General features: G+C 46.3%; 1 protein-coding gene across 6 annotated transcripts in view; it reads right to left on the bottom strand.

The window, feature by feature from the left end:
* The window catches only part of TJP2 (tight junction protein 2), a 106481-nt gene that overhangs the window by 33572 nt on the left and 54470 nt on the right, over window positions 1-18439 (bottom strand). For all 6 annotated transcript variants that reach the window (XM_084898201.1, XM_084898204.1, XM_084898205.1 and 3 more), the window contains 2 exons: window positions 3027-3080; window positions 608-732 (listed from right to left, as the gene is read on the bottom strand). In XM_084898201.1, the coding sequence (XP_084754327.1) occupies window positions 608-732; window positions 3027-3071 (170 nt within the window). In that variant the 5' untranslated portion in view covers window positions 3072-3080. The remainder of the gene's footprint in view (window positions 1-607; window positions 733-3026; window positions 3081-18439) is intronic.

The following is an 18439-nucleotide window of genomic DNA, read 5'->3' on the forward strand; positions in this document are numbered from 1 at the left end:
CCACGTGACTAACGTTCGCTTCTGCCCTGAGAATCGATGCTGAGGGCCTCGGAGATGCATTCTTTCTAACAGCATTCTCTCTTCAGACCAGGAAAAGGGTGGCAGTTGGAAAGGTTGTGTTTCCATGGAGTAAATTTTCCCAATTTCCACATCCCTCTTACAAAGCAGACAAGCATTAAGCCAGAGTATCTTCATTACATTAATGAACATAATTTAAAATAAGTAGAGTTGGGTACGCTTTGGCGGGGAAGGGGGGGGGGGGGGGCAATGCCAATCTTCTGTTCCATGTCCAGAAATGGTCCCTGAGCCCAGGAACGACAGCGGTGATAGTTAGAACGGCCTTCCTAAGGACCCACTGCTCTCCTTCCTCTGTTTGGATGCCCCCAAAGGACTGGTGTGCCATGGCCTTAATTCTCCTATAAATTCACACGTATGCATATAAAAGCACACGCATACATATATACATATACATAAACATATGCTTTTTTAATATTACTTTATAGTGAACACCCCCACACACACACACACACACACACACACACACAGCGTCTTGTCCGGGGCCGACCCCGGGGGCGCGGGGGCCGGGGCGGGAAGGGAGGCCACTCACTGAAGCAGCCCGTCGGCGGGCCCGCCGGGAAGCACGTCCGAAATGACGATGGACGTCTCTCCATTTTCAAAGTGGGGGTTGTCTCTGCCTCCGGACACTGCAATGCCAAATCCTCTTTTGGAGTCCTGTTCATTGAAATGAAGAGAAAAAAACTTAAAAACAAACAAACACCCTTTCCACCCGTGGCTTTCAGGATGTACTACACGCACTCCATACAGGAAAGGGCGACCCCACCACCAGACCCGGCTCAGGAAGAGGGGGCTCAGGGGAACGAAATAAAGCGGCATCCTGGTCAGCTGGCAGGTGGATAAAGGGAAATCCCTTTTTCCGAAAGAAACAGCCTCCCGAAGGCTGGGGAAGGTGGGGAGCACTGGCTGGCGTTGTCCCTCGAAGCTGGCAGGGGGTGGGAAGTGACACTCTCTGTCCGAGCAGGGGTGTGCTAGTTGAATAACCAATCCTACCTGTTCTCCATCCCAGCCTGAGCTGGGACAGCTTCAGGCACCACTGAATCCGTGCTGAAACCGTATTTTGTAAAGAATACATTTCACTCCCAAGTTAGAGGAGCTGGTTGGGCCCATTTTAAATAGAGGGTGAAAAATAAGTGAACGGATCTTAAAGATAAAGTCTGAAGGTAAACTTAGATTTGAGGTTTTATGAGACAGCGCAGCATTAAATTATTTTCCACATGCACATAACATGGGAATACAGACTCATTTCCTCCATGCACAAGAACGCTATCAGTGAGCCCAGATAATTCAGTTCCGTGTCCAGGAAAGCTAGACCTCCAGGTATCATCCGGATGATAAGGGTGGATAGGACTATACCCCCCTAGAGCAGAGTTTGATTATATAAAAATCTACTCAGAGAATAAAAAACTTCCCCTCAAGAAAAGTTCCCACCTGGGGCCACTATGGGGACAAACCATCCCCAACACAAAACAGGCCAGGCTGCCCACAGCTAACCACACAGCTCTGGGTTTGGCAGCACCATCACGCGTGCCTGGTGTTACACAGAGGCAGCTCCATCCCCGAGACCAGGCCTAAGATGTCTCTCACCTTTGCCAGGTTGAAGAGGAATGTGAAATGCTGGTGGAAGGGCATAGAGAAGAGACAGAACTAAAAAATGAGGCTTAATGAGGGGAACCCCTCAACTGATGAAACCAAGGATACTGCCCCGGAAGTTTTGGCACCTGAACTGTGTGTGTGTGTTTTCCCTGCCCGGATTAACTGAATACCTATTTACTCAGAAACCAAATTTCTGTTGAAGACAGAAGTTGAAGAAGGAAGGCTCCATTTAAGGGACTGACCATTCCCCTAAGAAGTGCCAGAGACTGAAGGGACTGAGAGCAGAATTCCTCAGGGCCCAGGAAAACCACAGCGATGCTGACTAAGGCGGCTTGATGGAATGAGACTTGGGGACCACGGGTGTAGCTCTAGTCCAGCTCAGCCACACAGAAAACCCCTCACCCACGGTCGGTGGCTACGCTCGCTTAGAGTGGGGCTAACACTAGCAGGCCTCTCTGGAAGTCTGCTGCCAGAATAAAGAGGATCGGAGCTCACATTTCTCAAGCCACGACGCCCTGCATTGGAAGCTGTTTGCATTACCTCAGTTAATCAAGAGGAGCAAAACCTCTGAAAGGACTTTTAAAACGAAGTCGTTTTAAAAACTTGTTCGCAGGGGTTGCTCCATTGGGTGAGCATGTCCCATGCACCAAAAGGTTGCTGGTTTGACTCTGGGTCAGAGCACACGGCTGGGTGGAGGGCTCAATTCCCAGCAGGGGGCTTGCAAGAGGCAGCCGGTCAATGTTCCTTTCTCCCTCCCTCCCTCCCTTCCTGTATCTAAAAGCAATAAAAAATATTTAAATTTTTAAAAAATTAAATATAGTGACATATATTACTTCTGTCTTCAATACCACTGGATAAGGGGATTTTTTTTTTTTTACATCTAATTAACTCAACACCACTTAATACAATAAGGAGAAAGGCGAACAGCCCACGTCTCCTGATGGCTACACCAACGTTTTAAATTCAGTTTAGACTTCACACGCACAGAACGAGTTAAAAGTTTTCTATACATTGCCATCAAAGTCATGAGAGTTGCAGAGGCTACCTCCATGTCCTTAAACAGGGCAGGTTATTTCCATCCCTCCCCTCTTTTGCTCTATTTTTTCCATAACCTGTTCTTATCTGGAAGTAGATGAATGCACTCAATAGCCTCTAGAATCTTCTATGTTATGCAGACTTTAACCAAAACAATATACTAGCGTGCAAGTCTTTGTTGATGCGGTCATTATTGTCAGCTATTCCCTCCAGCGCACTACCCACCTGAAAACACTGTGTTTAGGGCAAAACAAGCCAGGCCCACGGTCTGTAAACACAAGAATATGACCTGTGGCCCGTACAGCGCGTGCGGCACTCACCTTCTGCAGGGTCACCGTGTACTGCTCCCAGATCACTTCCTCCATCCCGGGGGCCTGCGTAAAACAAGCAAAACCGATTTGATTAAAACCGCAAACGTTTCCACGCTAGAAATGAAAGCATAATCCAAAATAGCTCCGTATAAAGAAGTTCAACTTAGACTCTGAATATACCAAAAGTTGGTGTGCTTGTAGGAACTTTACGCTGTCTATTTGCAAACACTCTCTCCTGCAATGAAATGGCATTCTTTCACAATCCTGGAAAATTACCGAAATACACAGTGAGATATATGCTCTAAAAAAAGAATAAAATAATTCTATGCGGAGCCTTTTTATGATCACCACTCCAAACACTGTCACCATAGAATACCTTAAAAAGAGAATTAGCCTGGCCAGTGTGGCTCAGCAGCGGAATGATAACCCAGGAACCAAGAGGTCCTCGGTTCAATTCCTGGTCAGGGCACATGCTTTGGTTGCAGGCTTGATCCCCAGTAGAGGACATGCAAGAGGCAGACAATCAATGTTTCTCTATCCCTCTCCCTCTAAAAAAATCAATGAAAACGTGTTAAAAAGAGAGAGAGAGAGAGAGAGAGAGAGAGAGAGAGAGAGAGAGAGATTTAGATAGTTCCAAGCAGCTATCTTTCATTCTTTTGCTTTTTTTAAAAAAAAAATGTTGTTATTGATTTCACATAGGGAGAAATAGAAACATCAATGATGAGAGGGAATCATTAATTGGCTGCCTCCTGCACGCCCCCTAGTGGGGATTGAGCCCGCAATCCAAACATGTGCCCTTGACAGAATCGAACCTGGGACCCTTCAGTCTGAAGGCTGACACTCTATCCACTGAGCTAAACCAGCCAGGGCTTGCTATTCTTTTTAACCAGTCTCTGCTCTTCCTATCAAAGGCAATCTCCCAGGCAAGTTTTTTGCATTTTTATATCTAAAGGAATCCACGGTCTTATCACAAAAAGGGTTCAGTTGTGTAGTCTGTGAAATCCCTTTTTTTCATCAATATTGCTGGATGTGAAAAATGAAAATGCCTGGCTAGACAGACCGCTGGGGCTTCAGGTTGTAACAACAGTCCAAAATAGATGTCTAGAAAAACCAGAGAATAATGGGCATCATTTAAAAAAATAATAATAATGCATCAGTACAGACTGCCTTGAAGGGAAATCTTTAAAGGCTAGAAATGCCAAGACTGCTCAAACCTGGAGAGAGAAGCCAGACCTGACACAGGAATTTACAGGAGCTGCTGGGAAGAGAGATAAATGGGAGGATCCAAACTGGATGGAGATCAGATCAAAGTAGATGCATGAGGGGGACAACCCCAGGCAGAGGGAGATGGCATGGACACATCTCATCCTTAGTGCTGAGTAGAATGCAAATAACTAAAAACATCTTGCTGGAGAATTCCTATCAACAGACCTGTACTCACCAAGGTTTGGGACTGAAATTCATATTATGGATATGAGCACACACGACCCAAACACTCCGGCCCAAAGTGGTTCTGCTCTGCTAGGACCCAGGTCCCCAGAGGCAGATACCAATTCTCTCCAAGGAACTCACTCAAGCACAGGCTTCCGAGAATGCCCGAGCTACCCATCTGAGGAACGAGAGTTCACAATCTAAACACATACATCAAATAAGCTGCATGACTGAGTGTTAAAAGAAACCAAAAACTGCAGAATTAAATGTGGTCAATACTGAAAATATCAGTCGCAGACCACAAAAAGTATGTTAAATATGCACCATGTCTACCATAGGAAATTAAAAGGAGATACTGAAAGTATAATGAAAAAAAAAGAAAAAAGAAAGAAAGACCATCAAGAATGACTAAAAGCAAGCCTGAAGAAAAAAAAAAAGCAAAATTTGTAGAAATGAAAAAATGTGATGATTGAAATTAGATAAAGAATGGATTAAACCACATACTACAGCCCTAATCAGTTTGGCTGAGTGGATAGAGTGTCGGTCTGCGGACTGAAGGGTCCCAGAGGTTTGATTCCGGTCAAGGCAGCTGATCAATGTTTCTCTTTCATCAATGTTTCTAACTCTCTACTCCTCTCCTTTCCTCTCTGGAAAAAAAAATCAATAAAATATATATTTTTTTAAAAACACACACAGATTACACACAGGTGAAGACACTCATCAATTAATTGAAAGACAGATGTGAAGAAATTAACCAGATGCAGCACAAAGCATTTCAAAAGTGAAACATAGACAAGAGTGACAAAGGATCACAGTACATCTAATTACATATTCTGAAAGACGTGATAAGAGTGGAGGAGAGATGCAATGTCGGAAGAGATAATGGCTCTTCCAGAATTGAGGATGCTTCCGGTTCAGGAAGCCCAGTGCACGGCAAGGAGGGCAGGCTTTTAAAAAGAAAAGAGCCCTCACTGGTGTGGCTCAATTGGTTAAGCATCGACCCAGGCACTGAAAGGTTGCCAGTTCCATTCCTGGTCCACTAGGGGGCGTGCAGCAGGCAGCCACTTACTTGTTAAGCTCTCACATGTTTCTTCTTCTCTCTCCCTCTTAAAAAAAAAAATCAATTAAAAAGAAAAAGAAAAACACTTTCAAACACATGGAACTATCAGGTCAGAAAAAGATACAGTGGCTTGAGAGCAGCTAGACAGAAGATTACTACTAAAACAATCAGAATGACAGCCAACTTCTAAAGAGCAGGAATAAAAGCCTGAAGTCAAGTACAATTAAGATCTAAGATCTTTAAAACAGTATCTGTGATGAAATATTTTGTGATTTTTTTAAAAACAGAAAAACTACTCATAGCTGGTTTGGCTCAGAAAAAAACTAACCAATACCACAGCAACCATCCCCCTAGGATTAAGCAATGCTATAGGGTTGAGTGTCCAAAAAGAGAGTGATATTTCGGTTAAATGAACCGACCCAGTGAAATGCCCAGGCACTGAAACGAATTCATGATGACTACGTTTTCAATTAAAGAGAACTTTTCATTTCTGGTCTGTCCACTGTGGGTGGAAGCAGTGGGAATATAAATTAGCACAGACCTTCCAGGGGGCAAACTACCAATGCCTGTACCACAATGTAACATCTGCGTGTCTCTTGGCCAATCAATGCCACTTCCAGGAGTTTACTCTACAGAAATATTTGCACAAGCACACAAATACATATAAACTTGTTTATATCTCCTTATATTTTTTAAACAGATGATCATAAAATATCCAACAATAGGAAGCAGGTACCTATGTGTTTACATAGAGCTCTATATTTAAATGTCTACTGTGGGGATCAAGACACAAAACATCTCTGTTTCCATTCCTGTTTTCATATAGATGCTTTTAGGGAAAAGACTAGAAGAATAAATACCAAAAAAAAAATGTTAAACTTCCCCCTAAGAGCTGTGGGATGGCAGAAAATATTTTTATATGAGCACATTGCTTTTCGAATACATTTTTATTTTAAAATAAAAACAGCACACTCCCTTTTCACAGTTTTAGATTTACAATTTTTTTTTATTGTTTAGGCAAATACATGAATTGCTATAGATTTTTTTTTAATGTTGCCCAAGTAGAATAAGCCTGGATTTTGAAATTCACTGTTCTTCCATAATGAGATTATTCTGTCTTGATTTCTGTGCTGCCTGCAGGGGTGACTTAAATTAGATCTGCCCCAGATCTACTGGATGGAGGGAGTGGTTAGTCAGGTAAAGAGGAGGTGGCAGAGTGGAAAAAAAAAAAAATAGATTTGCCAGAGAGCAGGTTAATCCCCTACCACTACCAGTAGGACTAAGTCAAATTCTTAACCAGACCTTACCAGGTGCCCAAAGGTCTCACCAGCTTTGATATGACTCTCATCAAACTGCAAGGGTCTTCTTATTCAGGGCTAAGAAACTGTGGCATATCACATTCACTACTTAAACATAATATTAAAAGAATATATGTTCTGTTAAACTAAATGGTAAGCTTAAAATCTTAAAAGGTAAGAGAACTGGAGAAAAACAAATTTTAATACCTCCTTTGAGCATTAAAAATATACAGTAACTATGCGTATGTATTTATTTAGTCCACAGAGCTGTGACCTTTTTTTGCAAAGGTCTCAGAGGAAACCCTTCATGCCTTGAGAGCCTTCCTTCCTTCCTTCCCTCACTCACTCGTTCATTGGAAAATATTTATTAGCAACCCCTAACGCACCAAACAGGTGGTTCCGGAACTTGAGATACATTGATGAATAAAACAGCCAAAGCCCATGTGGAGTTTACCAACCAAGGAGTGCCCCAAAAGCAATTCACTGTCTCCCCTGCCTCTTCTCTACACAAGATTATCTTTTCAGAAGCACACAGCGCCCCCCATAATCACACCTATCCCTCAGAATGCCAGCTCTGCATGCATCCCTGAGGGCAGGCTGCCAGCGTGCAGCAGTGTAGCTGAGAGCTGAGCTCATGCCTTTCACATGGAACCCCGGGCCTTGGGTGCTCTCCACCCTGTGCTGAGCTGTGCACAGATCAGAGGACCTCCATCAATATTCAGAATGTCTGTGTGAATGCTGGGGGGGGGGGGGGGGCAGCTGTTTAGCATTAGGGCACTTTGCATGCAGGGCTATAGGGAGAGCGCGCATGTGTCAAAGATAAAGATATTCCATGACGCAGTAACTGTGTGAATGTGTGCACAAGGGTACACAAGAGGGTATTCTTAGCAGCAATGCCTTCAATAGCCAACTCCTAGAAACAAGCCCAATATCAACCAAAAGCAGACAAGACATAAAAATCATGATCTACTATTAAAATGCAATGTTATGCAGCAACGAATACACACTAGAGCCACACATACTACAACACATGCATCTCACACACACCGCTGAGTGAGAAACATCCTAGAAGAATTCATCGAGTGTGAGATCATTGTTCCCAATAATGTGAACAGACTTTACTGAACTGGACTTGTAAGAATTTGGCTAAGACTGTAAATGTTAGGTGATGCAGTTTGTATCACAACGGGGGGGGGGGGGGGGGGGGGCGGGGGGAGCCAACGAAACTAATCTCTTGTGTAGGGATATTTGTGAGCACAGATGTGTGTAGGGAACGAGAACCACGAAATTCAGGATGCAATGGCTGAGGAGTGAGGCGCAGTGAGACAGGGAAGGTTCATGGACACGCTTGACGAGCTCATGGGGACTTGTGTTAAGATCATGCTTTTGATTTAGATATAGGATTCTTGTATATGTCCCAATATTTCATGAATTAAAAAATGGGGGAGCATGTGAGTCAACATCACAGGCTACCTGGTTCCTGGCCAAGCCCCTATACAAACATTCTTTTTTTTTTTATCTTTATTGTTCAAAGTATTACATATGTCCCCTTGTTTCCCCCACTGACCTCTTCTAGCTCACCCTGCCCCCCACCACCCAGGCCTTCATCGCCTATTGTCCGTGTCCACGGATGATACATATATGTGCACAAATATTCTCTAATGCAGTACAGACTTTGCAAGGGGAAAGAGCAGAAGAAAGGGGGATCATTTCTATTGAAGGAAGGGCAAGGCAGGAGGCAGAAGCAGTCACATGAGAGGGTGTGTGAAGGCATGGAAGGGAATGAAAGGTGGAGAGTGAGGCTAGCTCTGGGGGCTACACGGTGCAGGAGACTCCAAGACTCCTTTTCACCCCAAGTCAACATTCCAGCTGCCTGGGACCCATGTGATGCCCCACTTTTTTCTCGTCACTTTCATTTTTCATGAAAGGAGTATTAATAACAAGCTCCTCGATATTAGAAGGAATTGACAGGACTGCTCCAGCCATGAAGACAGAAGAGAAGCCGTCCAGAGATAGAAGACGCTGACGTCGCCTTGCCATACCAGCAGTCAGCAGCTGTCTGTCACTGCAGGCTGACCAGGACCAAATCAGAGAGGGTAGGACCTGCATCACCACCGTTTGCCCACCATCCAGAACTGAAATATCATTTCTGACATATACACATAAGGAACTGTTTGACATTGAAATTGGGACTCAAAGGAACTGGTGGCCCAGAAAGAAACTCACTACAGACTGATTCATTTGCCTCTCAGCATAACCATTCTTGCTTGTCTCATTTTCGGTTCTTATGAGTGTATTTCTAGTAGCACATGAGCTCACTCATTTAGGGGAAATAATGAATATAAACTGATGAACACAAACAGACCCGGAGACAGGAAAGCATTGATCAGACTGTCAGACCTCAGAGGAAAGGTAGGGGAGGGTGTGGGTTAGGCAGAAAGATCAACCAAAGGACTTGTATGTGTGCATATAAGCCTAACCAGTGGTCACAGACAACAGGGGGGTGGGGGCATGCATGGGGAAGGGTTTGGGATAAAAATGGGAGAATGTGGACAAATATGTGATACCATAATCAATAAAGAATTTTTTTTAATTTTTTATATAAATAACCAGGAAAAAAAAAAAAAGAAGAAGGAATCATTTCTACAGGACATGGAAAGTGAAGAGAGCTCATTTTTCTACCATAAATAGAAAAGCTTTGTGTTAAGAATAAGGTAGTTTGGGGGGGGGGGGGGGGACACAAAAAACAAAAAAACAAACAGTTATTTGCCCTGTTCTTTAAAAAGTACCCTCCAGTTGTTACAAGGTTTCTTTCCTTTGGAAGAATCGCCAAACGGGAAACATCCTGTATTTTCTATCAAGAATATGGAAATATGTTAAAACCCAACCAAAAGACAGAGACCCAAAGTCTCCAAAGCTCAAGGTAAAGAGGAATGAAAACCGGCGCAGAAGGGACCTGCTTGACAAAGACCCCAAGCCACGAAAGCAAACACTCCTACATGTTCCAGCACCACCTTTGTCCGAACCACACAAAAAAGGACAGGGGGAAACCTCTTTCTTCTCATGGAGAAGCCTAAGCATAGGATAAGAATACCGATTACTGCAGAATAAGGAAGCCCAAAGCTCTTCCCAAAACAACAAGGCGTGCCTACACACCAGCATCTTCCACGCGGGCGGCCGTCCGTGAGGTTTTCCCAGGGAGCACCAGCGGCTCCCCGAGTCCCTGGAAAACAGCAGCCTTGGACTCACACCTCCCCGGGGGCGGCCATCCGCGTCACAGAAGTCCACTACACATGAGGCAAGTCATTAAAAAAAACCCACGACGGACCGCCATCTGCATCTCCCCATGTGTTACGTACGGAAAGCTGCCAGCACGAAATAAACCCGTGGAGAAAGGTGGGAGGGATTTTGCTGCCCCCACCCCCACCCCCACCCAACCGCTTCCTGAAAGGAAAGGCTGGGAAAGAGGAAGGGGGTGACAGCTGGCAGAGAGAGACTCACATGGCCTTTCAACAGCCCCAGCTTTCTGCCGGCCTGGAGCCACATCCTCTGCAGGAACTGAGCCGTCTTCATGGCCACGCTGGGGAGTGACCCAGCCAGGCCGCTGCCCACGCACGCCAGGCTGCGCGCCCACTGCCACCCCTGCGCGTGGTTACGTAAGGCCCACACGATAGTGGCCCACATTCCCGGCAAAGCCTGTGGTCATCTCGCACAGGGACACCCAGACGGCGGTGGCGGGGATGCCGAACGCTCTGAAAAGCATCACCGGTGGGGAAGGAGGCAGGCAGCCTGGAAGCACATCACTCTCACGGCTTTCCCTCCCGCCCTCTCCCCCGGGCGAGGGACCTAGAGCATCAATGACTCAAAATATTCCTTCCAGACATACCAACGGGTTCCGATCTCATAGAATCTAAGTAGGATCCTAGAGAGCAATACTACAGGAAGGAATAGGTGCAGAAGTATTCATTTAATATTGACCCTCCTATAACTATAATTACCACACACACACACACACACACACACACACACACACACTGTAAGGTGGCTAGAAGCTGTGAACATTTCAGTGGAACTGAAATGCTAACGTCACACAGAAATGAAAAGGCATGAAGATCAATGTTTCACATCCGTGGAGACCATGAGGTGTACTGGCTGGAGGAAGACAGGGCTTGGGGAGTTGGTACCACGCGGAGCCACGTCAAGGGCAGAGTGCTCCCTTGGCCCTTTTCCCTCCAACCTTTCTGAAAACGTAACAGATAAAAGAACAACAGAGGGCCTCCTGTCTGTTTCTTTCTTTGTCTTGCATTTTAGGTCTCTGAACACGGAGAAAAGATGTTCAGGGACGCCTGGGGCTTGGATCGAGGTGTGGGTTTTGGAAGCACGGTCTCCGGGGAACCGGCGGTCATTCTCACAACCGCATGGATGTCACTCCCGTGCGCCACCCGGTTTTTGAGGCGGAGATATGAATAAATCTGGACTCCAGAGGACATAACCTGAACAGAGGCAATGATGCGAGTTTTAGGGACATAGAGTCTGGGATGCCGTTTCCATCTGTTCTGTCACTTAGCCCGTGAGCCTTGGATGGCTCTCTGTTGCCTTCTTTAAAAAATGGGGATTGTCCCACCTACACCTCAGAGGGCCAAGTATCTATTTGGCAGCGTGAAACAAGGCAACCTCTACCAAGCGTGCATGCTTTAGTGCTCATTGACATGCACACTCAAAATGTTCGCGTCCTTTCCTTGGCCTCAACAAGAGTTAAGTATGGTTTTTTTTTTTTTTTAACTACTTATTTTTGTATTGATCTTTAGGAAGAAAGGAAGGGAGAAGGAGAGAAACACTGACGCCAAGAGTGAAACATGGATAGGCTGCCTTCTGCATGCCCCCTACCGGGGATCAAGCCTGCAAACCGGGCATGTGCCCTGGCCAGGAATGGAACCAGTGACCTTTTGGTGCACAGGTCAATGCCAAACTAACTGAGCCACATCGGCCAGGGCAAGAATATGCTGTTCAGCCGGGACCGGTTTGGCTCAGTGGATAGAGCGTCGGCCTGCAGACTGAAAGATCCCGGGTTCAATTCCGGGCAAGGGCATGTACCTTGGTTGCGGGCACATCCCCAGTAGGGGGTGTGCAAGAGGCAGCTGATCGATGATTCTCTCTCATCGATGTTTCAAACTCTCTATCCCTCTCTCTTCCTCTCTGTGAAAAATCAGTAAAATATATATTATTAAAAAAAAGAAAAAAAAAAGAATCTGCTCTTCAAAAGTGCTGGAACAGAAGAACAGGATGGGAAATTAATGAAAGTTTGTTTCAAATCTTACACTGAAGAGCACAGAGAGTACAAAGGAACCCTACTGCCCTAGCCAGTTTGGCTCAGTGGATTGAGTGTCGGCCTGCGGACCAAAGGGTCCTAGGTTCGATTTGGGTCAGGGGCACATACCTTGGTGGGAAGGTCCTCCCCGGCCCGGGCCCTGGTGCAGGAGGCAACCAATTGATGTGTTTCTCTCACATTGATGTTTCTCTCTGACTTTGTCTCTCTCTTCCACTCCCCCTGAAAATCAATGGGGAAAAAATATCCTCAGGTGAGGATTAACAATAAACACACACACACACACACACACACACACACAAAGGAACCCTACTGGAGGAAGATCTTGGAAACTGAGGGTGCCTAGGACTCAATGCCAGCGGTGCAGGCACAGGCAGGCTCCTGGGTGCCGGGTGCAGAGAATCCAGGTGGAGGAAAAGAGGTTGCTTAAGGCAGCTCACTCCTACATGCTGACAGTCCTCAGGAAATCACATGAGCTTTCCTGGTGAGGAAATAAATACCTTTTCCCTTAAATTCATGCATCCCACCCAGCCCAGAAGTCAAAGGCATCCTACAATTTAAGAATTCCAGGTTTCCAGAAGTCACAGTTTCTTCCTGCACAATTTTTTTAAAAATATATATTTTATTGATTTTTTTTTTTTTTTTTTTTTACAGAGAGGAAGGGAGAGAGATAGAGAGCTAGAAACATTGATGAGAGAGAAACATCAACCAGCTGCCTCCTGCACACCCCCAACCGGGGATGTGCCCGAAACCAATGTACATGCCCTTGACTGGAATCGAACCTGGGACCTTTCAGTCCACAGGCTGACGCTCTACCCACTGAGCCAAACTGGTTTCAGCCCTGCATGATTTTTTAAAATTGGGCTAAAAAAAAAAACCAACACACACAACATAAGCTCACAACCATTCCTCAGTGTGCGGCTCAGTGGCAGTAGATCCTTTCTCACTGTTGCCCAATCTCCAGGACTCTCATCTTGCAAAACTGGAATTCTGTTCCCATTAAACAGCTCCCTGCTTCCTCCGCCTGGGGGCCCCAGACAACCACTTCTATGAATTGGACGACTCCGGGCACCTCACGTAAGTGGGATCATAAAGTGTTTGTCTTTTTGTGTCTGGCTTGTTTCACTCAACACAATGTCAAGGGTCACCCTTGTAACATCTGTCAGAATTCCCTTCCTTTCTGGGGGGAATAACATTCCATGGTACATACAGACCACATTTTGTTTATCTATCATCATCTGCCGATGGAGACACTTGGGTTACTTTCACCTCTTGACTGTTGTGAAGTACGCTGCTGCTACGAACATGAATGTGCAAACAGGCTACCACTCACTCTGTAGTCATTCAGCAAATGTTTACCAGGTGCAATGGGCAAGGCCTGAGGATCAAATGAAGGTCAATCCATGTACAGCACAGCCCTGGGGATGCTTGGCAAGAGCCGGCATCTGATCTAGTCAGAGTGGGTGGGGAGTGCAGGGTGTTCACCATGAGCGAAGGACATTGGGATGAGTTCTGAACAATGAATAAGAGGGAGGGAGGGAGGGAGGGAGGGAGGGAGGGAGGGAGGGAGGGAGGGAGGACACTCAGGGCCTAAAGAACAGCACAGGGCCAAGACCCGGAAGAAGGCCAGAGAGATGGCCATCCAAACCCTGCAGCCTGTTCTGACCAGCAGTTTGTTGTTCAAATGGGCATTTTGTGGTGGACAGCTGCCTCCTTGAGAAGATCTCAAGAATGTAAGGATTTCTTTTTTTTCTTTTTTTTAATATATTTTATTGATTTTTTACAGAGAGGAAGGGAGAGAGATAGAGAGCTAGAAATGTCAATGAGAGAGAAACATAGACCAGCTTCCTCTTGCACACTCCCTGCTGGGGATGTGCCCACAACCAATGTACATGCCCTTGACCGGAATCGAACCTGGGACCTTTCAGTCCGCAGACCGACGCTCTACCACTGAGCCAAACCGGTTTCGGCAAATGTAAGGATTTCTTTCTCAAGGATTCCAAACTTCCAAATTCACATATTCAAGCTCATTTACTGAGCAGCAATCCACTGGCCCTGTGGATGGAAAGACAGACAACCCTGATCCCACCCGAAGGCAGTCACAGCCCCTGGGGAAGGGGGACCATGAGCACAGCGCTGCGAAGACAACCGCGGTCAAATAAATACCCGAGGCTCGTCCATGCCACCAGCGTTCCAGGAGCCTCTGGGATACAGTGTCAGACCCTGTTCTAGGTCCTGGGGAGATCACAAGCCCACACCCTCCCCTCACAGGGAGGAGGTTAAAGGAGGAGACAGGCACCGAAACTGGTTTGGCTCAGTGGATAGAGCGTCGGCCTGCAGACTGAAAGGTCCCGGGTTCAATTCCGGTCAAGGGCATGTACCTTGGTTGCGGGCATATCCCCAGCAGGGGGTGTGCAAGAGGAAGCTGATCGATGATTCTCTCTCATTGATGTTTCTAACTCTCTATCCCTCTCTCTTCCTCTCTGTAAAAAATTAAAATATATATATATATATATATATATATATATATATATATATATATATATTTTTTTTTTTTAAAGGAGGAGACAGACAATAAACAAGTAAGCATAGTATAATCTCAGGTAGCAGTAAGGGCCATGAGATGTGACATTGGGAAGAACTAATGATAAGAAACTCTGGACAGCCCTCCAGAGAGAGGGAACAACAGACGCAAAGGCCCTTGGGAGAAACAAGGTTATCATGTACAGGGAAGAAAAAGGGCCACGAGGGGCTGGAGAAAGGTGGGTGATGGGTAAGTGGATGGCCTGGGTGGGAGTTATTCCCTGGGGGTGGGTGACGGGGGTGCACCAGCCCCGGGGAAGGCCCACCCACCCCCTCAGGGCTCTGCGGGAGCTCAGTGCTAGAGGGTGACTGATGTGTTGGTGGGTGGACCTTCTCGGAAGAGGGAACTGCACGGTCACAGCCAGGAGGGATAACCTTCAGGGTGAATTCAAGACGCTACACGTACTCCATGTGCCTGGGCAGTCACCTGCTCGGCACACACATCCTCAGCACGGACAGAGATGTCAAAATATTGTAACTCAATCTACAGCGTGGTAGTCTTCGAACACACCGGCCCTGGGGACCAGGGATGAGAAGGTTACGAGAGCTGCAAAGACAGGAAGTCATTAACACGCAGCGGGGCACCAGACCGAGGACCCCAGACAACTGCTCACCATCCTGTGAGCTGGCTCCCGCTGGCCGCAGCCTGGAACCCTGACCTCCAAGGCTGGGGAGGGCGCGGAGCAAAAGGAACCTAATTCGTTGCCGGGGGGCACGGAACACCGAGCGGCCACTCTGGAAAGTGGTCGGATGGGTTCTTACAAAATTACTCGTAAACCCACTCTCACCAACCATCGTGCTCCTCGGTGTTCACCCGAGGCAACGGAAGCTCACGGCCACACAGAAACCTGCGCACGGATGGTTAGAGCGGCTTTATTCGAAATTGCCAGAACCTGGAAGCAGCCAAGACGCCCTTCGGGAGGCGGACAGATAACAACGGTGGTCCATCCAGGCAACGGAACACGCTTCAGAGAGGGAAAGAAATGAGCTGCCGGGCCATGAAAAGACGTGGAGAACACTGAAATGCACGTGACCAAGTGAAAGGCGCCCACCGGAAAAAGCTGTATAACTGCAGGATTACCACTCTGTAACCTCTGAAAAAGGCAACACTACAAGACAATAAATAAAAAGATCAGGGGTTGGAAGATTGGAGAGAGAGAGGAAGGGAGGGAGGGAGGGACAGCGAAGGAGGCAGGGCATGGAAGACGTTTAGGGCAGTGAAAATACTCTGTACGGCACCATAATGATGGGATGCATGTCATTATACATTTGTCCAAACCCACATCTAAGAGTGAACTGTAAGGTAAACGATGGGCTTTCGGCGATAAGGACGTGTCAGTGTAGGCTCATCAGCTGTAATGAATGGACCACTCTGGTGTGGGATGTTAATAATGGGGGAGGCTGTGCCTGGGTGGGGAGGGGGGTATCTGGGAAATCTCTGTACTCTTCCCTCAATTTTGCTGCAAACCTTCAACTGCTCTAGAAAGAAATAGTCTTAATTTAGAATACACACACACACACACACACACACACGTATGGGATACACGTCATTATACATTATCCTATCCTACACAATAAGAGCCTAGCGACCGGGCAGCGCAACAGCCAGAATGGCCAGTCGACCAGCCACTATGATGCACAGTGACCACCAGGGGGCAGACGCTCCATGCAGGCCCTTCCTCCTCCTCTGCACACCCACAGGCCATGCAGCAGCACCACCACTGGGCTCACAGAGCAGACCCCGGAGGCTGGGAGGTGGGTTTGTGGCTGCTGCCGGACTCAGGCCTATTCCACCCCCTCTCAGTGCTATTGTCCTTGGGCCTGGCCCCGACCTGGTCCCCTGGAGAGGCGAGTGCTCCACCGAAGATGCCAGACCAGGGAGCAGCGCTCCCACAGCGGACCTATCCCCACAGGCCACGCCCCCACCAGTGCACAAATCCCGTGCACCAGGCCTCTAGTACATATATGAATGTGTGTGTGCGTGTGTGTGTGTGTGTGTGTGTGTGTGTGTGTGTGTTTGTCCTGAGATATTAAGAACTTGCCCTTGGCCCCAAAGCCACTAGGTGGCTAGTCACAATCTGAACCCAGACCTGCCCTGCACGAGTCCAATTTTAACAAACTATGAGGCAAAGAAGCATCAGCAGATAAGTTCATTATATTTAAGGCCTGTGTTCACTGTGTTCACAGTTTTGGTACACTGACCATTATCATTTAAATGATAATGGTACAATTATCATTTAAACAGATCTTTCTTATTTGTAATTGCAAAGCCATTAATAAGCCAAAAAGGAAGGTGCTAATTTACCAACAGACACACAGCCCTGTCCACTTTGTGATTTTCAACCTGACTAAGCCAGCAAAACATTAAAACATAGCTTCCGTGTACAAAAACAAACATACACACAAACCACCACCCCATGACAGGCACCAAGATAGAGAGAAAATTATTAGCTGGCAAAAGGCAGGTTAGAAAAACAATGATTAGAGTCCGCGGGTGCATCCTGCTAGTTGGCCCTGTATGAGCCACCCATGGTGAGCTGTCCCTCCCTGACCCAAGGCACAATGCTCCCCTCATGTATCCGTGTGCCTGCTCCCTCCCCTGAGAGCCCCTGAGGCACAGCATCCTGAGCCTCAAAGGCACGCCTGTCCTCTCAGGATGGGGGAATAAAGGCAGGGCCATAAAGACCCTCCCCTTTAGAAACTGCTGCCATACCTGGGAGCTTGTTAGAAAAGCACCATCTCAGGTCCTGCCTAGGATCTGTGGGTAAGAAGATGCACCTCCCCTGCGCACACTCCTCCCATCCCCAGTAGGGGGCGTGCAGGAGGCAGCCGGTCAATGTTTCTCATCAATGTTTCTACCTCTCTATCCCTTTCCCTTCCTCTCTGTAAAAAATCAATAAAAAATATTTTTTAAAAAGAGTTTACAATTTACAGCCTCAACTGCATAAGTATTTGTTACATATTTAAAGCATCATAAACTTGATAAGGGGACGTGTTCCTGCATTGTGTGTTTAGCACATTGCACGTCCACTGAATCTCCTGGAAATTGAGGGAGAAAAACAAAATAATTCTTGGTGGTATTAGAACACAACACCATGAAGAGGAGGGGCAACTGAGACCAGAGGCAGGAAGGGGAAAGAAAGGTGGAATTTCCTGCATTCACCTCCCATCCAGATGACAAGCTACTAAAAATAATGAAAATGCAAATCTACACACTTTGCTTATGACTTTGACTTAATAATAAAACAGAGTAGATGAAACTGAAAATAGTCTCCTACATTTTTTTTTCTCATGACAAAATTTAAAGCAAAAAGAAGTTCAGATGTTTGAGACAGCACGTTTCCAAACTTAGAAAAAACACTACTCATTCTTGATCTAACATCTTGTTTAGCATTAATACATAAACTGAGTTAAACTGGCAATCCATGAAAAACAATGTGGGGACACACCCTTCTCTCAACTCATTGTTTTCTTTTGTTGGTAACATGGGACAACATTTCAGATATGGGCAACTTCTTTATTAAATTCTAAATTAAACAATGTTGAGCTCGTCAAGAGAATCCATTTCTGCCTAGTGACATACACTGTGGGCAGAAATTGTATGTAGTCTTAAAGCGTAAAAAAAGTTCCCAGCATTTCCCCTTTTTTTTGAATATATAATTAATCATCAGGAAATCAGCAAAGGCCACTGCACAGTATACGGACATAATCCACTAGGTGGCGC

The sequence above is a fragment of the Pipistrellus hanaki genome (genome assembly GCF_964339955.1).
Source record: "Pipistrellus hanaki genome assembly, chromosome: 11".
In the NCBI taxonomy this organism is placed as follows: domain Eukaryota; kingdom Metazoa; phylum Chordata; class Mammalia; order Chiroptera; family Vespertilionidae; genus Pipistrellus; species Pipistrellus hanaki.